The 21,555-nt window shown below is 35.8% G+C and overlaps 2 protein-coding genes across 2 annotated transcripts in view; one reads left to right on the forward strand and one right to left on the reverse strand.

Annotated features, from left to right (window-relative positions):
* LOC132273846 (DEAD-box ATP-dependent RNA helicase FANCM) overlaps positions 1–15,030 on the forward strand; it is a 31,376-nt gene extending 16,346 nt beyond the window's left edge. The window contains exons 12-23 of the mRNA XM_059774929.1: positions 1,037–1,097; positions 1,249–1,319; positions 1,900–1,949; positions 2,013–2,178; positions 2,425–2,552; positions 2,644–2,979; positions 3,060–3,126; positions 8,188–8,856; positions 8,972–9,448; positions 9,683–9,734; positions 10,130–10,279; positions 14,123–15,030. Coding sequence (XP_059630912.1) covers positions 1,037–1,097; positions 1,249–1,319; positions 1,900–1,949; positions 2,013–2,178; positions 2,425–2,552; positions 2,644–2,979; positions 3,060–3,126; positions 8,188–8,856; positions 8,972–9,448; positions 9,683–9,734; positions 10,130–10,279; positions 14,123–14,702 — 2,807 coding nt within the window. The 3' untranslated portion in view covers positions 14,703–15,030. The remainder of the gene's footprint in view (positions 1–1,036; positions 1,098–1,248; positions 1,320–1,899; positions 1,950–2,012; positions 2,179–2,424; positions 2,553–2,643; positions 2,980–3,059; positions 3,127–8,187; positions 8,857–8,971; positions 9,449–9,682; positions 9,735–10,129; positions 10,280–14,122) is intronic.
* A 3,340-nt stretch (positions 15,031–18,370) lies between these two features.
* On the reverse strand, positions 18,371–20,343 carry LOC132273281 (myb-related protein 330-like). Its single transcript, XM_059774273.1, has 3 exons — positions 20,043–20,343; positions 19,603–19,732; positions 18,371–19,089 (listed from the first exon to the last, which is right to left on the reverse strand). The coding sequence occupies exons 1-3, from the start codon at positions 20,173–20,175 to the stop codon at positions 18,834–18,836; spliced, it is 519 nt and encodes a 172-aa protein (XP_059630256.1). The 5' UTR covers positions 20,176–20,343; the 3' UTR covers positions 18,371–18,833.
* Positions 20,344–21,555: the final 1,212 nt, after the last annotated feature.

Here is a 21,555-nt window from a genome sequence, read left to right on the forward strand (position 1 = left end):
TTCTTTTCTGGATCACCAAAACTTACATTTTTAGTTTGTTCACGTTAACAACCATCTACTCTAAAATCTTAAGCTATTAGAGAGGGTGTAACTTAAATATATAAATCCTTTAACGCGCCCCCTCATGTGGCGTTCTTTTGGTCCAACACGTGTTTTCTTCAATTTTTTAATTAGGGTGACGATGAGCTTTGAACTCGAGACCTTTGGCTCTGATACCATGTTAACAACCATCTACTCTAAAAGCTTAAGCTATTAGAGAGGGTGTAACTTAAATCCTTCAACAGTTCACATAAATCCTTACACTTCACTTTTAGTAATCATCCTGATCGGTGGATGGTGGGAATTTGTGACTGAATTATGGATTGCATCTGAGAGTTCACAAAATTGAACTGAATTTCTCTTAGTAATTTTAAAATTATAAGAGGCCAAAAAACAGGTCATCATACCTAATGCTGATCCTGTCTTTGTGAGTGTTGAGAAGGAAAGACTGGAGACAGTCCTAACTTTTAGCATTACTTTTCACGAAATGCCTGCTCTGTTCAACCCGGTCCTCATGCATGGTGGCATGAGCTTTTACCATTTTAACTAGCAATGACCCCTATGCCAAACCTGTTTATTAAGCCAATATAACCAGGCAGTCATGTCTAAAAAACAAATTTACTGATTCACTTTGTCATCTGTTTTTCTTTCATCGTGCATTTAAATGTGTCTCTTTCACCTGGAAAATCTTCTCATTTGAATGTACCATTATTCAACTATTCAATTTTTCTACGATATGAATGTTCCTTTACCCTGTTGTTCAAGATAGAATAAGAGTTTCGTTATTGTTGATTTTGTGCTCAATACTATTGAGCATTAGATTTAACTAATATGTATTTTTGTTTATTGGTAGAATAAAAATTGCTGAGTATTAGATAGGTGTATATTCAATGCTAATTTGGTTTTCTTATCTGACTGAAAGAAAGAATATTTGTTGTTTCTGGAGATTTTAAATTTGTTGTTTCTGGAGATTTTTATACTGAATGTTCTATTGCAGAAACAAAAGATCCACAAAACTCAAGGGTTATCATTTTCTCAAACTTTAGGGGAAGTGTCAGGTGATGATGATACATTGGTATATTCAGAACTTCATTTTGTTTTCATGCTGACTTCAGACAACCATTTTGAATTGTTGATGGATTGTCTACCTCTACCTTTTTTTTTGTAACAAAAAACTTTATCTACCTTGGCTTAATAACATCACTTCAGGGACATAATGGACGCATTGGCAAAAATTGGAGAGTTTGTTAAAGCAACCCAGTTTATTGGCCAAAGTTCAGGTTTGTATTCCTGTTCCTTTGCTCTTTGATGTGTTTTATATTCCAGAATATGTAAATTCCTGTTTGTTTGTTTGCTTGCTTTTTTTTTTTTTTTTTTTCGTGACAGCTCGTTTGTATATTTGGAACTGGCAGTTTTGGTAATGATTGGTTAAGTTAGATTTTTATTTTTTTTATATAACTCAGTTTTATGAAACTTCCTTCCCGCAAACTGGATCGGCTGCATGAGCACATCATTTGTCTGGGGTAATATACATAGTACCATGGGCAACCCTATCTTTTCTTACAGCTTCAATCTATGTTCTTTTCTTTTTGTCCTCCCCTAATCTATGTAGCACCTTTGACATGTAAACATATCAGTCTGCAATTACAGCGATATCCAATGTAACATTTACATTTACAAGCCTAGCTAAATTGTGTTTGGATTAGCCTCATTCTTTTCTCATGCATCATTATTAGACTTGGTCTAAGTTCATCAACTAAGGGCCTGTTTGTTACGCGTTTTGTTTTTGGTGTTTTTGTTTTTGTTGGGCACTATAGCACTAATCTTCTGTGAACTGATTCTTATTATAGTTATTTACAGGAAAAACATTAAAGGGGCAGTCACAAAAAGTCCAACAGGCTGTTTTGGAGGTAATGCTTCTACTTTCTATTGCCTTTTAACTCTTTGCATTGACTCTCTGGATTCCTCTGCAGAAATTTCGAGCTGGTGGATACAATGTAATTGTTGCAACATCAATTGGCGAAGAAGGTCTAGATATCATGGAAGTTGATCTTGTCATAAGTTTTGATGCTAATATCTCTCCTTTGAGAATGATCCAGCGCATGGGCAGGACTGGAAGGAAGCATGATGGACGAGTTGATATCCTTCTATCATCTAGTTAGCGTCCGGAGTAGATTGTCAATGTAATTTAAAAAGAGTGCAAGTTCTTCAATATAAATATGTGTATATATATATATATATATATATATATATATATATATATATATATATTCGTTAAGTCAGTTCTTCAATATTTTATTTCTTCACTTCTCCAGGTTTATGCATCATTAAGACATTTTGAAAGTTTTGGTATGACTATTCAAAATATTCCTTAACAAGTTTTACTAGTTTTAGCTTGTGAAGGGTCAGAATTGAAGGGGTACATGAGAAAGCAAGCAAATAGCAAGTCTATTAAGAAACATATGCGAAATGGGGGTATGAATAGCTTCATTTTCCATTCTAGTCCAAGGATGGTAAGCTTTATGAGATGAGGTTGTGTAATAGTTCCTGCATTTTGCTGTTACCGTGTTCTTAACATTATATTCTATTTTGTTCTATGTGTAGGTTCCCCATATTTTCAAACCAGAAGTTCAATTCCATGAGATGTCCATTGAGCAATTCATTCCTCGTGGAAAGAAAGGAAAAGAAGATCATCCTGTCCAGACACCTGAGTTCAAAGCCAAACTAACTGACTCTGAGACTCAATTAATTGCAAAGTATTTCCACCCTACCATAGGGAATACATGGAGACCCTCTCTTATTGCATTTCCTCATTTTCAAGCATTTCCCTCCAGAGTGCACAATGTAATGCATTCATTCAGAACGGGGATGCTTATTGATATAATGCAACGATTGGAAGGATTCTCATTCTCTAGTGACAGCAAAGCTTCCTTTGTTGAGGTTTGCTGCTGATTTTTGTTCAAGAGTTGTCTTTCCATTTTTTTTAATTTTAATTACTATTAAATATCTCAATAATTCAGGATGAGGCCTCTTCAGATCTATGCTTGAGAGTTGAACCCGTTGAGCCGCATCACAACACTACGAGAGGTAACTCCATATTTGACAGCTCAAAAGGATTGCAGAAAACTAACTGTATTGCATACTGGGTCTCAAGTAGGATTGTTGCAAATCTTTTTATGCCGCGGCATAAGAAAGTTTTTTATTATATTCTATTTTTATGGTGGGAAACCATTAAAACTGAATTAAAACATACTGGCTTAATTATTCAATTTCTGCATCTACATTCAAACTTATGCATGCTCATGGATTTGAAATTTTGAATGGTGTTTTTAGAATTTTAGGCCGCTTGTTCATCTGAAAGAAATCATAATTTTTGCGTAATGATTTTATCAAATTACAAAAAGTTTTAAATGGCAGATAGAAACTGTATTTGAATATATATCTTACTAGTTTTCTTCTTCAATCTGTGGCTTCATTTTTTTGGGGGCACATAAATGATATATGTCAAAATTATCAGCTTACTACACCATTTCCTGTAACTTTCTGTCATATACGCTTTCCCAGCTCACCAGTGTGCCCAACATGCCTTGGGACTGTTGTCTCTGTTCATTTCCCTGCAACATGGATTGCAGGCATTATTATTTTCTCTTTCCTTTTAATATAGTTCCCTCAACTGGTGAAAGAATATTTGTAATCATGTTCAATATTCAAATGCCTTTTCTTATCTAACTTTCTAAAGTTCTAATGACTGGCTTCACACTCCTGAACTTGACTAATAACTTGGTCAAGTCAACTTATAGGCCTTTCACTTTTCTAAGAGAAAATAAGAAAGAAAAAATCAAAAGCAAAAATAAAAGAAAAAGAAAAATAAAAAGAAAAAGAAAAAGAAAGAAAAAAACTGTCTTCCAACAAGGTGACCAAGGGCATACTATTTCTGTATGACTTGATGAGACTTGCCCCTTTTCTTTTCTTGGGAACTTGAATTTTTGCATTCAATCTAGTTACAAATTGCTTTATATTTAACAATGTTAATCTACAGAAAGAGGAAAGGCTGAAAGGGGAAAAATAAATGTTTCTATTCTCCAAATACTCTATTAGAGTTTCACAGCAACCTTAAGTCACCTTTATGGTTTTGCTCCATAAATTTTCAATTTCTGCCCATCATTTGAGTTTCATATAAAAAGGAAAAAGTTGCCCAGTTCGAAATTCCAAGTCATCAAGGTGTGACAATACTGTTGTATGCTGTTCCAATTGCCTGTCATTTCCTTTTTCAAATGAAAAGGATTTATAACCTTTTTGGATTTACTTACCCAGGGAAAGCTTTTGTTGCAAATTGCGACTTTTATCTACCAAGTATTTGGACTTATTATTTTTAGCTTTTGAAGAAAGTACTACGGTTGTGCTAAATATTCCAGGCTCATATAAGATGATGGATTTAATTCAATTGGAGGGCAATTTGGGCAATTTAAGAATTAAGATTGCCCACCTAATTAGAAATTGACTAGAATTGCTGGTTGTGCCTTTAATATACATGCCTTTAAACACATACATTCACACACACACACACACACACGCACACAGTTATTATAATCATATATGTATTTTCAAACCCTAACGAAGGTCTTGCATATTTAGTTCTTCAGTTACTCCATTTGGTTCTTCAGTTACTCCATTTGGCCAACATTCCATTGTTTTTGAGTTCTATATCCATTAGCTACTCTGATGTGTTACCTAAATTTGGAAATTTTCAACATGGAGTATGTAGAGATCATTACCCAAGGCTCTGATACAGTGATATGTCAGAGTATAGACAGCTTTTATTGACCTAGAGGGGGATTGGATATGTCTTATGGATTTTAAATTTATGAAATAACTATCTTTTCAAATTTTCATGATCAATTTTACATTTGATTAATTGTTCACGTGTTTCAGCATCAATAAAAAACACATAAAAGCAGTAAATAAAATAAAACAGAGAAACAAGATTTTTTGTGTGGAAAACTCTAGAAATGGAAAACCACGGGACCTAGTCTAGGCAGATCAACCCACTATGAAGAATGGTTTACAACTAGGTTAACCAGACTATAACACAAGAATCCCCTACTCACATTTGATCCAGACTCATGCCGGAATTCCTACCCGATCTTTGCTGTTACTAGTTAACGGACTAGCTCCTCACACCGTCCACTCTTCCTCTACTGCTTTATATCCAATTACTAGTCATGCCCGTTCAACTTGTTCTTTTATGAACCACCCGGTTGATGCTCTGTTTGGTAGTTTCTATTTTGCTTCTTGCATTGATTCTCTCAACACATAGAGTTTGATGTTTGATAACCTTAGATTGATTCCCAAAGTTCTCTCTCTAAAAGATGTAAATCATCTCAATAAAATGTAAAGAGTTAAAAGGTCTGTGAGAGAAAAACCTAGACTGACTATAACCCCATATTTGTAGCCAATATAGGAATCTTATATAGAAGAGTAAAATATATCCTTAAAAAATTTCCTGTTCTATCTATTGGAGAGGATGGGTTTTGGTGAGAGATGGAGGAAGTGGATTGTTTCTTGTGTTTCCACTGTCAGGTTTTTGGTGTTGGTGAATGGCTCTCCTTCGGGGTTCTTTGGCAGTTCTCGTGGGTTGAGACAGGGGGATCCTCTCTCCCCTTTTCTTTTTATTATTGTTATGGAGGCCCTTAGCAGGCTGATGAGAAGGGCGGTGGATTTGGGTTTTCTTAGGGGTTTCAAGATTGGCCCTGAATCAGTTCAGCAGTTGGAGATCTCTCATTTACTTTTTGCGGATGACACTATTGTTTTTTGTGAGGCTGATGTATCCCAGTTGAGGTATCTGAGATGTGTCTTGGTTTGTTTCCAGGCTGTTTCTGGTTTGAAAGTAAACGTGGGAAAGAGTGTGACTGTTCTTGTGGGGGAGGTTCAGGAGGTGGACACTCTGGCTGCTGTTCTAGGGTGTGGGACGCAACGCTTTCCCATCTCGTACTTGGGTTTGCCACTGGGGGACTCGGCTAGGAGGGTGGGAAGTTGGAACCCGGTGATTGAGCGGGTCGAGAGAAGATTAGCGGGTTGGAAAAAACAATATCTGTCAAAGGGCGGTAAAGTTACGTTAGTGAAGAGCACTTTGTCAAGCCTTCCAACGTACTTTCTTTCGCTTTTTTGTATTCCAGCCTCTATTGTTGGAAGACTAGAAATGCTCCAACGTAATTTCCTTTGGGGGGGTCGCGGAGAAGAGTTCAAGTATCATCTTGTCAAATGGGAACAGGTTTGCAGGCCTATTCGGTTGGGAGGGCTTGGAATTAGGAGATTGGCCCTTTTCAATTGTGCTCTTCTTGGTAAGTGACTTTGGAGATTTGGTAAGGAAAGACATACATTATGGAGAAGGGTTATCTCATGTCGCTTTGGGGAGGAGAGAGGAGGGTGGTCAGTTAGACCAGTCAGGTCTGTTAGCGGAGTGGGGGTGTGGAGGGCCATTGGTAAGGGGTGGGTTGCCTTTTCCAAACATATTAGATTCAGAGTTCGGGATGGAAGAACTGTCCGGTTTTAGGAGGATCCATGGTGTGATGATAGGCCTTTGGCCCTATTGTTTCCCAGGCTTTTCAGGATTGCTGTTGACAAACATGCTATGGTTGCTGACTACTATCGCCTTGATAGTGGAAGGTTGTCTTGGGATGTGCGTTTCCGGCGAGCTTTTCAGGATTGGGAGCTGGATGATGTCACTGGGTTTTTGGCTCTCCTTTACGGACAGGAGGTGGAGGGGTCTGGGGCAGATTCCTTGATTTGGGTGCCTTCTTCTCAGGGGATGTTCCAGGTCCGGTCCTTTTTTGTGTGCCTTTCTGGTTTTCATGGTACCTCATTCCCATGGAAGACGGTGTGGAGGTCTAAGGCGCCTCTTAGGGTGGCCTTTTTTGTGTGGACTGCAGCTTGGAGTAAGATTTTGACTTTGGACAATTTGAGGAAGCGAAGGCATATCATTGTTAATAGGTGTTGTCTTTGCAAGATTAATGGGGAGTCGGTGGATCATCATTTGTTGCACTGTCCTGTGGCTCATGATTGTTTGAGTTTGATGTTTGGCCTGTTTGGTATTCATTGGGTCATGCCTCGGTCATCTTGGGAGTTGTTAGATATGTGGAGGGGCCAATGGGTGGGGGCTCAGGCCAGAGTTTTTTGGAGGGTGACCCCTTTTTGTATTTGGTGGAGCCTTTGGAGAGAGCGTAATGGAAGATCTTTTGAGGGAAAGGAATCCTCCATTGGGGTGTTAACATTTTCTATCATTTGTAATTTGTTTTGTTGGGGTCAGGGGAGAGACTACTCCTCTCTTGAGGATATTGTTGATTTTATGAGCTCTTTGAGTTCATAGGCTCCGTTTTGTCTTTGTATAGTTTGGGACGCGTTCCCCTTTTGAACGCTTTTAATACAATTTACTTATCAAAAAAAAAAAAAAAAAAAAAAATTTCAATTTTGAGATAGATTCCATAATTATCATGATGTTTGATCAACCTGGACTTCAATCAAGCAATACTGGTATTGCTTTGAACACCAACACTTTGATTGAGCGCCACTATCCAATTTCGGTCGATCGAGCATTCAATGGAAGCATGCATAGTTCAACAATAAAAACTTTTCTGAAAATATTTTTTCGATTGAACCTTTTCAAATTTGCAAAAATTTCCTGTTCAAAATCTTATTCAATCTCTTTAAAAAATTTCATGATCAAAATCCTAATTTTGAGAAACATGCTTGAAACAATACTTTGAGCCTTTAAACTCTAAAGATCATAACTAAGTCATAAATGGTTTCTAAGGTCTCAACTTCTTTTGGTTATAGACAAACGACTCAAGACATGTAGCAAAATTTACATCCCATGTTGAGTAGGAATTTGCCTACATGTGACTTAGTAACTTAACACAACATTATGCAGTGCTTGGTTTTTTCCTTTCCTATTCCTTTCAAGTTATGCTCCTGCTGGTTAGAATTGATAATATGGCTTTAAATTTTGGGCTGTAAATTGTGTCTTGCTTTATAGCATGATGGCTGCCAGCTTCTGCCCCAAAATTTGTACAATATTATTTGGAAGATGTATGCTATTCCACATTCTTTCAGATTCAAATCTAGTATTTTGCTTACAAAAACCTGTTTCAGATTTACAGAATTGTAACAATTCCCAGGAAGAAGAGCATTCACTAAGAGTAGCATCAGATTCTGATGTACCTATGGAGTGCACAAGAACTCAGGAGAAGCATTGTATGCCAAGTTTTCAAGATCAAAATCCTGCCACCCACTCCTACCTGTTTGGATCAGATTTTGTGTCTGTTGATGCTCTTGGAAGAGTACTGGTTGTATCTGTACCCCTTCTTCCTTTGAAAGAAGATTCAGATTCTAACTGTACAACTGCAAGCAGTACAGCGTTGTTAAACTATTTGAAGGAAAATTCTTTTCATTTAAAGGCTTCACCGGGAAATTGCAAAGAAAATACTATGCAAGTAAAAGCTGTTTGTGACCCAATAGCTTCCACTCATACAATTTGCATGGAGTTTGAAAATCTGCCAACATCTAGATTTTGCAACCCTGGTTCCCAGCTAGAGAAATTACTGGATGTGACTGAGGGAATTCTTGTGACTCCAATTTCTAAAGGAAATATATCAAATGAAGGAGATAGCACTGGCGAGACACCTAATGTTACAGTAAACAAAACCCCCATGCTATTAGCTGATGAGTCCGACATTGATTTTGGAGAACTTGAGCTAAGTCCTCGGCTAACTAGTTTTATCAAGAGTGGTGTTGTTCCAGAGTCTCCTGTACATGAAGCTGGTCAGTATTTTTTATCTAAAACATTCATGTTGCATTTGTCATCTAAGTACTGTTGCTTACATCTGAATTATCATATACTGACTGACTTCACTGAAAAAATTTCTGGATCTTTCAGGGATATCCAAAAATAAGGGGAGAAGTGTGTTCATGGTTGAAGACCTTGTTTCACCCCCCAAATTAGATTCTGAACTGTTATTGAAGTCTCCAATGCCCATTCAGAATGCAAAGCCAGTTACGGACAGTAGTGCTAGTGGAAAAGACATTCCAGTTTCTTCTGTTATTAATGAAATTCAAATTCCTTTAATCAATGTGAAAAATAGTTCCCCAAGAGGATGCATCCCTGCTTTTCCAGTTGAAGAAATCAGAACACCTTCAGCAAATTTGGCAAACAATAGCTGTAGCAAAGATTGGGGTTTGAGTTATGGAAACAAGTCAGGAAGTGTTCAACAGGAACCCAAGTTTAAAAGATTGCGCAAGTTTGCAGATCTTGGCAAAAGGACGCCTCCAGAAGGCAAGGAAGAAAATATTGTCCCTGCAGCAAACCTAGCCACATCTTGTGCAAGTACTAGTCCTGGCCTGCTTAGGCGCCGAGGTAAACTGAAATTCATGCTTGATGTACATTTTAAGTGTTTATATCTTTACATTGGTTCCTTCTCCTGTCGGTATTGGGCACTAATATTGTATCTCATCTTTTCCTAGGAACTTGTAGTTTTGTCTATCTTTCCCGCTTAATTGAAGGTTTATAATTTTTGAATTGCTTAGAATTGCAAGTAGTCTGTGGACCTGTTTTCCTGATAAATAATATAGCATCTTTTGCTGCATTCAGGTAAGAAGAATCTTATAAAGGATGCCAGAGCCTTTATTGAAGAGGAAGCTGAGTAAGTCTATGGTTAGATTAACTAAGATAGCATGCTGTCAGATGATGCTTACCATTTTGAACTTTACATTTAGTGGATCGATGGGTGAAAAAATTTGTTCAATGACCAAACTCAGATGAAAATTTACTCTTTAAAAGTAATAAGGATTATTTATTTATTTTTGGGGAATGAAGGGTGTCTCCACCTAATAATCCATTTGGATACCCGCAATCACCCTAAAACATCAGGTATTGGGTAAGTTTCAGGATGGATTCTTAACAACCCCCAGGAGTCGCAGGTTATTGCCAAAGGCCTCATGCCAACTCAGCTCTCTCATGGGGGTTAACAGTAAATAAAAAATTTTTGTGGCAGTATTTTTTTTTGTTCCTGATTTGCTATTATTTGGTTATGTTCAGGGTATCTTCTGAAGTTGCAGTTTCTGATGATGAGGAATATGAGCAGGACACTAGTTCATTTGATGATAGTTTCATAGATGACAGGATATATCCTACGGAAGCAAGCACTCAGGCTGACGCTAGTAGAAGTGGCATGATGGCGATTTACAGGTTTGTTACTTGCTTTGCCTCTATCTCATTTATGTGTGTTGTCTTTCTGTTCTTTTCTTCTCTCTCTTGTTGGTGTGTGGCTGTGCTTTTTCCGGTGCATGCATCTTATTAAGATTTTAACCTTTTTTCAGACATTTTCAGCACTACTAGAATCCAATTTTTTATGTTGTTAGAAGGATGAACTTACAAGTCAAATACTGTAAGTTCATCGTGCTTTTATATGCCCAATACTATAACTACATAAAAATATTGATGGAACATGTTCTGAATTTGTTATCTTTTAATTGTTCCACATTTACTTTTCCTTCTTCAATTTTATTTTTATTTTTATTTTATTTTATTTTTCTTATGGTTCTATTTGTGTACTCAAAGTGTCAACTGCAAATGAGCTGAATTGTACTGCATGAATATATAATATTCTTTTTTATCAGAAAAGTGATCACTATTCAAAAATTATATACACTATAATTATCAAGGTTCTGTCTGAGGTTAAATTATAAATACATATATACACACACACACATTTATATATATGTACGGAGAGGGCAGGAACTTATGAGTCAAAAACAATGTTTTTCTCTACTTCTTCAACGATTACTGTACACCCAATTCATAGAACTTTTACGTTGTCATCGAGTGATTTGATTACATGTGTGAGATGAGTAGTAGTCTGGTAAAAGTAAATTTTAGCATTTGTTCTTGTATTCCTCACACCATCATCCCTGGTTGGAAAAAATAGATTCTGTGACTGAGTAGTGCTTAGTTTGGAGCTATTTTTTATATTTCCTGGTACATTTTGTTCTCTGAAATGATTTTTACTTGCAAGGTTGTTAGGATCTGGATTCTACATAGGATTTTCATAGGATTGGGATTGAGGATCATAAGATTCTATAAAACTATTATAAAAATAATTTAACTAACTTTCTAAATAAAACTATTTTCAAATATATAGAGAATAATGCTAAGCACAATATTATCAATATTTTCAAATAAAATGAGAATAATGCTAAATGAAATATCATCAACATTCTGGCAAAAATCAATTAACATTAAAAGATAGTAAGAAATTAAGACACATGACAAACGCTTAAATAAATTTCTTGATTTCCTTTCTGCAAGAACTTCAACATAACAGTCGAGCAGAATTTCACAGAAGCAATTAAGGCAAAGCCTAAACAAAGAGAAAAAAGGAACATATATATAGAGAGATAAAAGAACAATTTAGTTGCCTAATTATCTGAGCAATTAAGTCGAAGCCTAAACAAAGAGCAAAAAGGAACAGAGAAATAGAGAGAAAAGAAATATAGTTGCCTAATATCTGAGCAATTTTGTTGGAAAGACTATTTTTGTCTAAGAAGAAGAACTAAACAGAGGGAAAAAAAAGGGGGAAAAGACAGTATTTTTTTTGGTTCAGAATGCACAAATAATAGGTGGGGAAAGTGAGCTCTCTTTGTTTTGTTTTGAAAAAGATGGAAAAAAATAAAAATAAAGAAGTATAGATCAAAATAGAAGAAAATTTTGAAGTTCAGAGCTCGGATTGTGTTTACCTGTCAATGTGGGTTCTGCCTTTTGTTCTTTTTAAATGCAATTAGGCTAAAGTGTTGGACTTGTATACTTGAAAATCTTAAATTTCTTTGCCAAGAATGGATTGTAGGTCCAAATAAATTTAAAAAAAGAACAAAACAAGACGATTTAGTAGGATCGGTTGGTTCTCCGATCCTACCTCAATCCTGCTTCCAAGCAATCTGGATCGATTTAGCAATTTGGGATCACTGGAGCGGGATTTTAACAACCATGTTTACCTAACATTCTTTCATTATTTTCTTCGAATCTCCCAAGTTCACAGTTGTTGTAGTTGCTATCATGTCCTAACTGCTCCAATGGATTCTGAGAATTTTGGTGCTCGGAAGTTCATAAATGTCGAAATTCAGGGTTAGAATTAATTATGAAATAAAATAAAATTTCAGGGTTCTAATTGCTTGTTTAAAGTCTGGGAATAATATGTTGGGAATAGCAGCCTCTTGAAGTGGTGTACAATTCTATGGCAGTGGTTAAGTGGTGTGACTACTTTATCTACTCATGCCTGTAATGTTAACTAATGGTCAGACAGAGACCTACAGTTTTTGCGGTAGTAAATTGTAGCCTGCCTGAGCCCCGCTTTCCTACTTCCTAAAATGTTCCGTGTCTTTTTTTCTTTAGTCAAAGGATGAAGTATATAGGTCTTTTTGCTTGGATAAAATTTTGATGACATATTGGCAGAATGCGAGTTTTCTTGTTACGAAGTTTGGTGACACTGTCTGAGAATCAACTATTCAATCCATTGTGTGTCTCTGTTGTGTCTTACAGATGTTTGATGTTCAATCTACCATTTTGGGTGATATTTGCCAGAAGTGATATAAATGCTATTGGTGCACTGGTGGTAGAACTCCTGGAGGGTTGCCTCTGTTACTTTTGACACCAACCAAATAGTCGCAATTTCTTGAAATAGGTTTCTTTTCTCATCTGCTTTTGATTAGACACAGAAAAATTAGGCATGATATCCACAATGGTGATGTAGCAAAATCCGTGTCTCATTTGGTTTGGAATGAGGTGGAGCAATCTATGGTTGACATTGCATTTGCCCTTGTTTAAAACCCTAGTTTTGTGGGGGTATTTCTTATTGTAAATTGCGACTCATCTGCTCAAACCTATCCAGAACAAAGATGTACTGTTACCTAGTATGTTTGGGGTAGGGGTGGAGAAGGGGAATGCTCTTTAGCTAAATACTACATCTGGAAGCTTGTGCAAAAAAAATAGATTATTGTTAATGCATTTGGTGGCAGATCCCACATGATGAAACTCAATTCTGAAAGCATGTTTGTTAAATTATATGCAGACTTCTCTGCTTTTGGTTGGGATGGATGCATTTTTTTGGAGTTCTTATTCTTACTAGGATGTGACATCCATTTTAAGTCTAGTATGCAACATTTGAGAGAAATGGATGGGAGGCTAGCCATGCTGCAGCACAACGTCGTTCCTTTATATCAGTTGAATTAATCTCTCTGCAGTGCTTGGGAAAGGTGATAGGCTTGTGCCAAGAAGTATAGAATAAGATGTTGAAGTGGGACCTCTGTAAGAGACTGGATACATAAAATAGAGATCTTAGAATTTGGATTGACATCTGATCAAAGATAGTGGGTCAGTCTGTAAACAACATTTTAGCAACTGAAAGCCATCTCTGGCGTGGTGCCTCATGACCAATGCTTAAAATGCATACCTATTGTGATTTTGTTAAATTGGACAAGAATTAGTTTCCTGAAGGTATTGGATATTGTATATCTGTATGTCCTAGTAGGGCTGCCATCTGGTTGGATAAGATCCAATTTGCAGCTCGATTGACTCGGTTAAGATTTGATTACACTATCAAATGAGATCCATGTAATAGAATTGAGTTTGGCTCTGGGTAGAATTGATCGGATTAGATAAAAAACTGAACAAAGAATTTCCCTGGTGTTTTTATGTGTCATCGAGACTTCAACTAAGGCACTTAACTTCTCTTGAAGTAATAATACAACAAAATAACATAATATGAGATAAAGTGCTGGACATGCTTGCTGGGTGAATGTCCATTCTGATGATGGACGCGTATCACATTCCATACTCAGATGTGGAATGTCTGACACGAGAATTTCAAGTATATAGAAGAATACATGTAACATGTTTTCAGCAACTGTATCCAACATACTGAAAAGCTTCAAATGATCTTTCATATTCTCTTCTAAAATATTCTGGATGCATTGACTGTATTTCTGGTAGTGCTGCATTGTGTTGCTTTGTTCAGAACTAATTAATCTTTTTTGACAGGCGATCTTTACTGAGTCAATCACCAATAGGGATACTGCCAAGCTGTTTCATGGATATTAGTCCCGACACTATGGCTCCCAAGACCCGGCTAAGTGAAAGTGGTAGCTCATTGGGGACTACAAATCATTCCCTGAGAACACCTGAAACCGGCTTGGAGTCTGCTTCAGCATCCATTAAATTTAATGTGGAGAGGATCTCCTCAGGAGCCATGCCATGCACAACCAATGGTGCTCCGACAGAAAACGAGAAGAGGACGGAGAGCCGGAAAAGAAAATTGAGTTTTTATCAAGTTGGGTCTGTTCCTGCAATCAACTTGGAGCAGGAATTCTTGTCTCTTCCTGGAGCTGCAGGTAAAGAATCATCCGTGCAGGGTCAAGCAGAACATATCGAAGCAAATGGGGATGTGTTTGATGATGATCAATTTTATGAAGGCATTGATCTTGATGCAGTAGAGAAACAAGCTGCCTCACTACTTGGATACAAATCCGAGTTCTCAATGCAGAAAAGAACGATAATTACTGAACCGTCACCGCAAAATCTTGGTGTTCTGGGTTCTCCAACGTTTGATCTTGGAATCTGATTATTTAAGGTTCATAATTGTCCAGACTCCAGAGCACTGCCCAGCACAAGTGGCCATTAAAATGTGCTTCCTGCTGATGTTCCTTCCAATTCATGGGTTGTGATTTATCCACTTTGCTGCCATACACAATTTTTTTCCCGGCTCAGAATCAATAGAATGGGCTTTTTTGTGGGCATGTACAGATTGTATTTATCATATGGTGGACAGTGGAAATTTATGTGAATAAAATAAATATATGTACATTGTCATCCAATTCTGATGTTGTATATGCTAGTGACTTGTGTTATACATTCGTTGAATTTAAATGTTAAAACAAGAGTTCTCTCAAGGCTCCATTACATTGTATCATGTTGAACTTATGTGATGGAACTCACTCACTGGGATACATATTCTAAATTCGAAGAATGTATTGTTATTCTTTTAAATAATAATCTGTTTAAAAAAAAAAATTTAGAACTGTTTTCAAAAAGAAAAAAAAACCTCAATTGATTGACCCTTAACCTGGAGGCATATCAAATGTTGTAATTAAATGTTTTGGGCCCGTTTGACAATCACAATTATTTTGTGCTTTTACTTTAACCCAAAGAATTAATGTGTTTGTTTGGTACCGTATATTTGTTGTAAGATTTTTGGAAGCAAAAATATGAAAATAAATTTTGTAAAAAAGTGTTACAAGTTTGAAAATTTAAATAGGTAGTTAAAAATGTTTTAGAGTTTTTTTTTTTATTTTATTTTTTTAATTTATTTTAACAGTGCTTTTGCTACCTGTGCGGAAGCAACCACAAATATCATTTTTTTTTTGGATTTTGGCCTCTTTTTTGAGAACACTTTAATACTATTCAAATCGGAGCAAAAATGACCGAAGCAGAAGTGATTTCAAATGAACTTATATGTTTTACCTCTCAAAGTGAAAGATTGAAGGGTTAAAATACTATATGAACAAAGTGGATCTGTGTTATTTGGCAAAACATATAACTCCAAATTAAGGTGACAAAGATCTACAATTTTTGGGCAGGAAAAGGCCAACTGAGTTAGGTATGAGTAACGTGGGCTATTGCCTGGCATTCTAGAAGAAGGTCCATATCAGTCTCACTTTTTTTCACCATATATTTCATATTTATATGTGTAGATATATGTTAGTAGGTATATTATATCTCACTATCTCAATGTACTACAATTATGGCTGTAAATCCTAGTTATGCGATGACCCCATTTTGATGAGAAGAGACAGGTGGTTGCAATTTCTAACGTTACCCAGGTTCAAAGATGTGAGCCCGGATCCTTCATGGTATATGATGCTGTGACGGTTGCTGTAAAATTTTTCAACATAATTAAATTTGAGTGAAATAAATAAATTTAACATGTTAAAAATTTACTATATTAAAAAACAAAATATATATAAATATATTAAAAAACAGAATTAATGTGTTGTAATTTGCCTAACACTTGGAACGAAAAATTTATTATATGAGATTCGTTTACCTACCACACAAACATGTCACATGCTCCCTCCCACTCTCAATAGATGCCAAAACACCAATTCTTTCCTCAAAATCCGTAAACTCATGCAATAATACAGAGTATAATTCTTTACAAAGTTGATATTTTTAGATGGAGGAGGATTCACCATTTTTCATGAAATCTTGTATACATCATTAAGGGCTCGTTTGGCATATGATGTGATTTAGTCGTTATATTTTTTGTCAATATTAAAACAATTGTTTTGTTATAGGAGTGTTTTGAGTAGAAATCGAAACCATATTTGGTAATGAAATTTTGTTTTGAAAAATTCAGAAATTTTCTTTAATTCATTCGCTATGGTTCCAAAACACACAATATCGCCAATTCGGTGATATGGGTTTCAGCAAAAAAAAAATTTAATAGGTTATGAACAATTCTAAACCAATATTAGTCGTCTCAAGCATAATATAAACCCAAATTTAAATACACACTTTCTAAACAAGTCCTAAGCATTTCAAAAATTTCAATCCAAATAAATTAAAGTTATGATTGGTAATATCAAATCGGTGTTTTGGATTTGAAATTGGAGAAAATTTAGTTCAAAATTTATTCAAATCTCAAATTCAAAGAGTCAATTGAATGTTGCCAAATACAACATAAGTGATATTTGATTCCCTCAAAGTGAGTCATAAAATAAAAGAGTACTTGTCCTCAGATTGCTGATATTTTAAAACAAAAAAATTAAAAATTAAGGGTGAAATTATCTTTTTGCATTTTTTTATAGTGTTAGTGACGGAAAATGTAACGACCCTGATTTTTAGTCCAGCGTGTCCTGTGATGAACCGAATACTGATCCGATAATGGATCCGATATGCAGAAGTGAAAACAGAAAACAAGACTCTAAGAAGTCAAAATGACCTTCCATGAGGTCGTGGAACTTAATGAAAACTGACGTGGAAGCAAAAGACCAAAAATATGACAAATAAGCCCCCAGGGGCAAAAAAGTTATTTGTAAAAACTGTGGACTCGGGTGCCACCGAGTACACCGCTGGAAGGAAAACGAAAAACTAATCAAGATGGACTTAAGAATCACTTGATTCGGAGTCCGGATGAAGAAAATATGAAATTCCAAAGTTTTATAAAATCAAACTTTTGGGTTTGAAATCAATGCGGTAAGGGTATTTGATAAGGGGTAAAATGGTCTTTTTAAATAGAATTGGATGCAACCGTGCATACCGTTGGATAGACAAGCAAAAGTTAATAAACTTAGACTCAAAAATCACTTGATTTGGAGTCCAGATGACGAAGATATGAAGCCTCAAAGTTTCAAAAAATAGACTCACTTTCCGGGTCAAAAATCTGGGCATGAATAGTGTTTTAACAGCAAGTCACATTTGATTTTTTTTTCCAGAACTGAGGCTATGAACGGACCCTTAAACGAGTTTTTCTGAAAAAAACATGAAGAAGAAATCCCCCTTAAAATCACGTTTTCTACCCGACATCGCAAAAGAAACAAAAAAAAAACACGATGTAAAGTCCCTAAAAATGCCCCTTGAACAGCATAGGTCAAGATGGATCCAAAAAGCTGCTACATGAGTTTTTTTTCAGAATCTGCCCACAATAGAGAGCAAAAACGGATTAGAAGATGAATTTTTCTGGAAAAACACAAAGAAGAAATCCACCTCAAAATTTAGTTTTCTACGTTACTTGCGAGAGAACTAAAAAAAAAAGTAATGTAGAATGCCCGAAATGCCCCTCCATGAAATATGGTCATGGAGGTCCAAAAAGCTGCTAAAAAAAAATAGAAAGCTGAACTTTGCGATCGATTTCCGGTACCAAGACGACATTTTCTGGAAAAACACGAAAAATAAACCCCCCCTAAAATCATGTTTTCTAAGCGACCATGTCAAAAGAAGAAAATAAAACTGATGTGAAAGGTCCAAAATGCCCCTAGGTTCCTTTTTGTTCGTTTTTGAAACGACACTTCCGCATTTGTTTTCCTTTGGGTTCCGTGACCTCATTGAGGGTCACATTGGTGTCTTAGAGACGCATTGTATCTCTAGAAACCGTTGTTTCACCTTTCGCTTCCGCATTTCGGATCCGTTATCGGGTCAATCCTCGGTTCATCACTTACCCACCGGGTTAAAGAAAATCTGGGTCGTTACAGAAAAGTAAAATTGGACTTAACTAATAGTAATTTTTTAAAAATATTTCAATGTGATATTTAATCAAACTTGAGGGATATCAATGAAATTAACCCTAAATATTATTCAAAGGTTCAAAAGTTCAAAATTACATTTCATCATCCTCCACTAAAAATGGTTACAAATTCCAACTCAGACAACAGCACAATTTAAATTAACCACAATTTATTAGACACAAAAAAAAAAAAGAAAAGAAGAAGAAGAAGAAGAAATATAAATATAAGAACCTAGTTGAGACTGTTGAGTAGGCAAATTTTCCATTTCAAGGCAATCCTTAATCTTCCAATTAAGCTTATCCAATTATCCATATTTTGTACGTACATTGACATGCTACCATGTTGGCACTACGAACATCACAAACACACTGCAGCCGGAAACAAAATCGCCGCCGTTGTGGCGGCCCCCCACCACTACCAGTGTCTCTGATGGCTTCGCCACAAGGAACTTGTATGAAAGTTTTTTTTTTCTATAGTTTTGACTCAGTTGATGAGTTTGCAGACGAACTCCGAGTCTCGGATTGAAATGGAATGAGTCCTATGGACAGCTTGAGGTCGAGTGCTTTGTAGTTTAGCTGATCTTGATTGTTTTGCGGCTGTAAATCCTCCGTTGTGCCACTGTTGCATCTGTTTTCTTTCACGAGCTTGCGCTTGATGTGAGTGTTCCAGTAGTTCTTGATCTCATTGTCTGTTCTTCCCGGCAATCTTCCAGCTATTAAAGACCATCTGACAAAAATATAAATATATGAACTTCAGAAAAGTAATTAAGACAAAAATTCGTTTCTGTTACTTTCAATTTGGTTGCTAATAAAAAAACTCTTAGAAACATATATAGTTTAATTACAATCTTAATTATGAATTTGGATTGTTAGGTATTCAATAAGATTAGCACTAATCAATCCCAGTTAATTTAATTGCTTGGTTAATTAATTTGGAATTTAAAAACACATGAACCAATTTATTCAAGGTGTTTTCCTCCAATAATAATGCACTCTTATGGTAGATTAATTGGCTTAATCTGAAATTTCAAATATAAAAAAATTCCACTTTTTAACGTTTTCTCAGCTTCCAAATAGAGAGAAAATTAAGTATGAAAATTCAACGTACTCAACTCAAACTCAAGAAATCATTTTTCTATCTATTTGGAATCGGCTACATGAATCACAGTTTTTCTCATTCCGCTCTATAAAAAAACATAGCCTCAAAAATTCAAACAAAAAGAAGAAAATTATAGTATACTTGTTTCCGAACAGTCTGTGAAGTTTGATGATGAGCTCATCTTCCTCTTGGGCGAAATTCCCTCTCTTGAGGTCCGGCCGGAGGTAATTTATCCACCTGAGTCTGCAACTCTTGCCACATCGAAGCAATCCTAAAACAAGAATAAAAAGTATTGGAGAGAATAAACTAAGTCATCAATCTGGCCTTATATATATATATATATTTCTGACAAACTAGGGGAAGGAAAAACATGCCAACTAGATCATTGGGTAATACCCTAATTACATAGGAATATGAATATGTCAATTCCCTTTTTTTTAAAAAATTTATTTTTATTCTTACAAGCCACCAAGCTTTGAGAAGAAGAGTGAATATTTATGTGTGTGTGTGTATATATATATACATATATTTATGTATGTATAGAGAGACATGCGGATCTAGATGTGTAGAGTGGTGGTTACCGGCGGCTTTTGGGAGGGAACGCCAGCAGCCTTGGCCGTGAGCATGGATGTAGTTGATGAGGCGCTCATCTTCTTCTTTGGTCCATGCACCTTTGTTGGTGTGAGTTTTATCACAGCAAGGTGTACGTCCCATTTTTATTTTGTGGATATATGTTAGAGAGAGAAGAGAGAAGAGAGAGAGAGAAAATCTGGGAAGTGGCTTTGTCTGTGCTTGATATACAGAGAGAAAGATATATAAGAGAGAGATTTGATTGAAGTAATAAGTTGGCAAAGAGCCAAAGAGGGTATGGTATATATGTGGGGATGGGAAGAGAGAGAAAGTAGAGAGAGAAAGGAGGAGGAGTAGCCATGAGAGTGGATCCTTTTTGAGTGACGAGGAGTAGTACTCGTGGAGGGAAGGAAGAGGATGTTTGACAAAGTTGGTAAGAAAAGTGGAGTGGTTACAGATGGGGCAGGATCTGGTAGGTAGCTCAACTTTTTTACATGAGTTGGCGGCCTCTCTCATCTGGTTGTACTTTAGTAAATACACACACACGTATGTGTGTGTGTGTATATATATATATATTATATACACACATGTATACACAACACTATCAAAAGCCAAAAAGCCATGTGCTAAGCAGGTTGTATAATTTTTTCAAAAAAAATAAGAAATTAAAATTAGAAATTATGAATAATATGTCGACAAATAAAACAAAATAAAAATAATATAACCTTATATTTTTAAGTTTGGTCTATAATAGAGTAATGATAAATTACCTTTTCTTTTTTTTTTTTTTTTTTGATCCAGTACATCAAAGTGGAACCAAGTTTTTTATTTTAATTTATTTATTTAGGGAAGCTACAACATGCCGTTCATACTTGAAATATATAAAAGAAAACTATATTTAATTAATTCTTTTACATTTCTTGAAGAGAAAAAAGTTTAAGTAAATTATATATTCAAGCTAATGTATTTCATTGGTTTGTGCATTAAGAGTTCCCGTTGTTTACGAAGACAAAGAAATTGATTATGAATTCGTTATAATTGTATGTAAAAAATAAAAAATTATTGGGTTAATTACAACGACACGTTCTGAGGTTTGTCATATTAACATTCATATATAACTTAGCCATTTTTTGAACAAAGACACTGCTTGTGAGAATTTTTGATCCAAACAAGCCCTTAAAACATTTGAAAAGACGAAATTGCCCTTCAATGTTTAATTCATTTTTATGGTAAAATATCAAAACTCATGAAAAGTCAAATTTGCCCTTATATATATTCACTATTATATCAGTACCATCCTATATAAATATATATACATATAACCAATTTCAAATATATACATCATATATAAATATATATACATATAACCAATCTTAAAGCCTCCTTCCTCCACCTCTGCCACCGCCCCATCCACATCCGCCACTGCCGCCATCTTGATCCGTTGTCGTCGTCGCCTTTGCGTCTTGAGTCGTCGCCGCCGCCTCTTGATTAACATGTTGTCGCTGCCCTTCTTAACCACAGCCG

This window comes from Cornus florida, unplaced genomic scaffold (assembly GCF_030987335.1).
Source record: "Cornus florida cultivar Cherokee Brave unplaced genomic scaffold, ASM3098733v1 CherokeeBrave_3.0.0_Hap2_Chr09, whole genome shotgun sequence".
NCBI lineage: Eukaryota > Viridiplantae > Streptophyta > Magnoliopsida > Cornales > Cornaceae > Cornus > Cornus florida.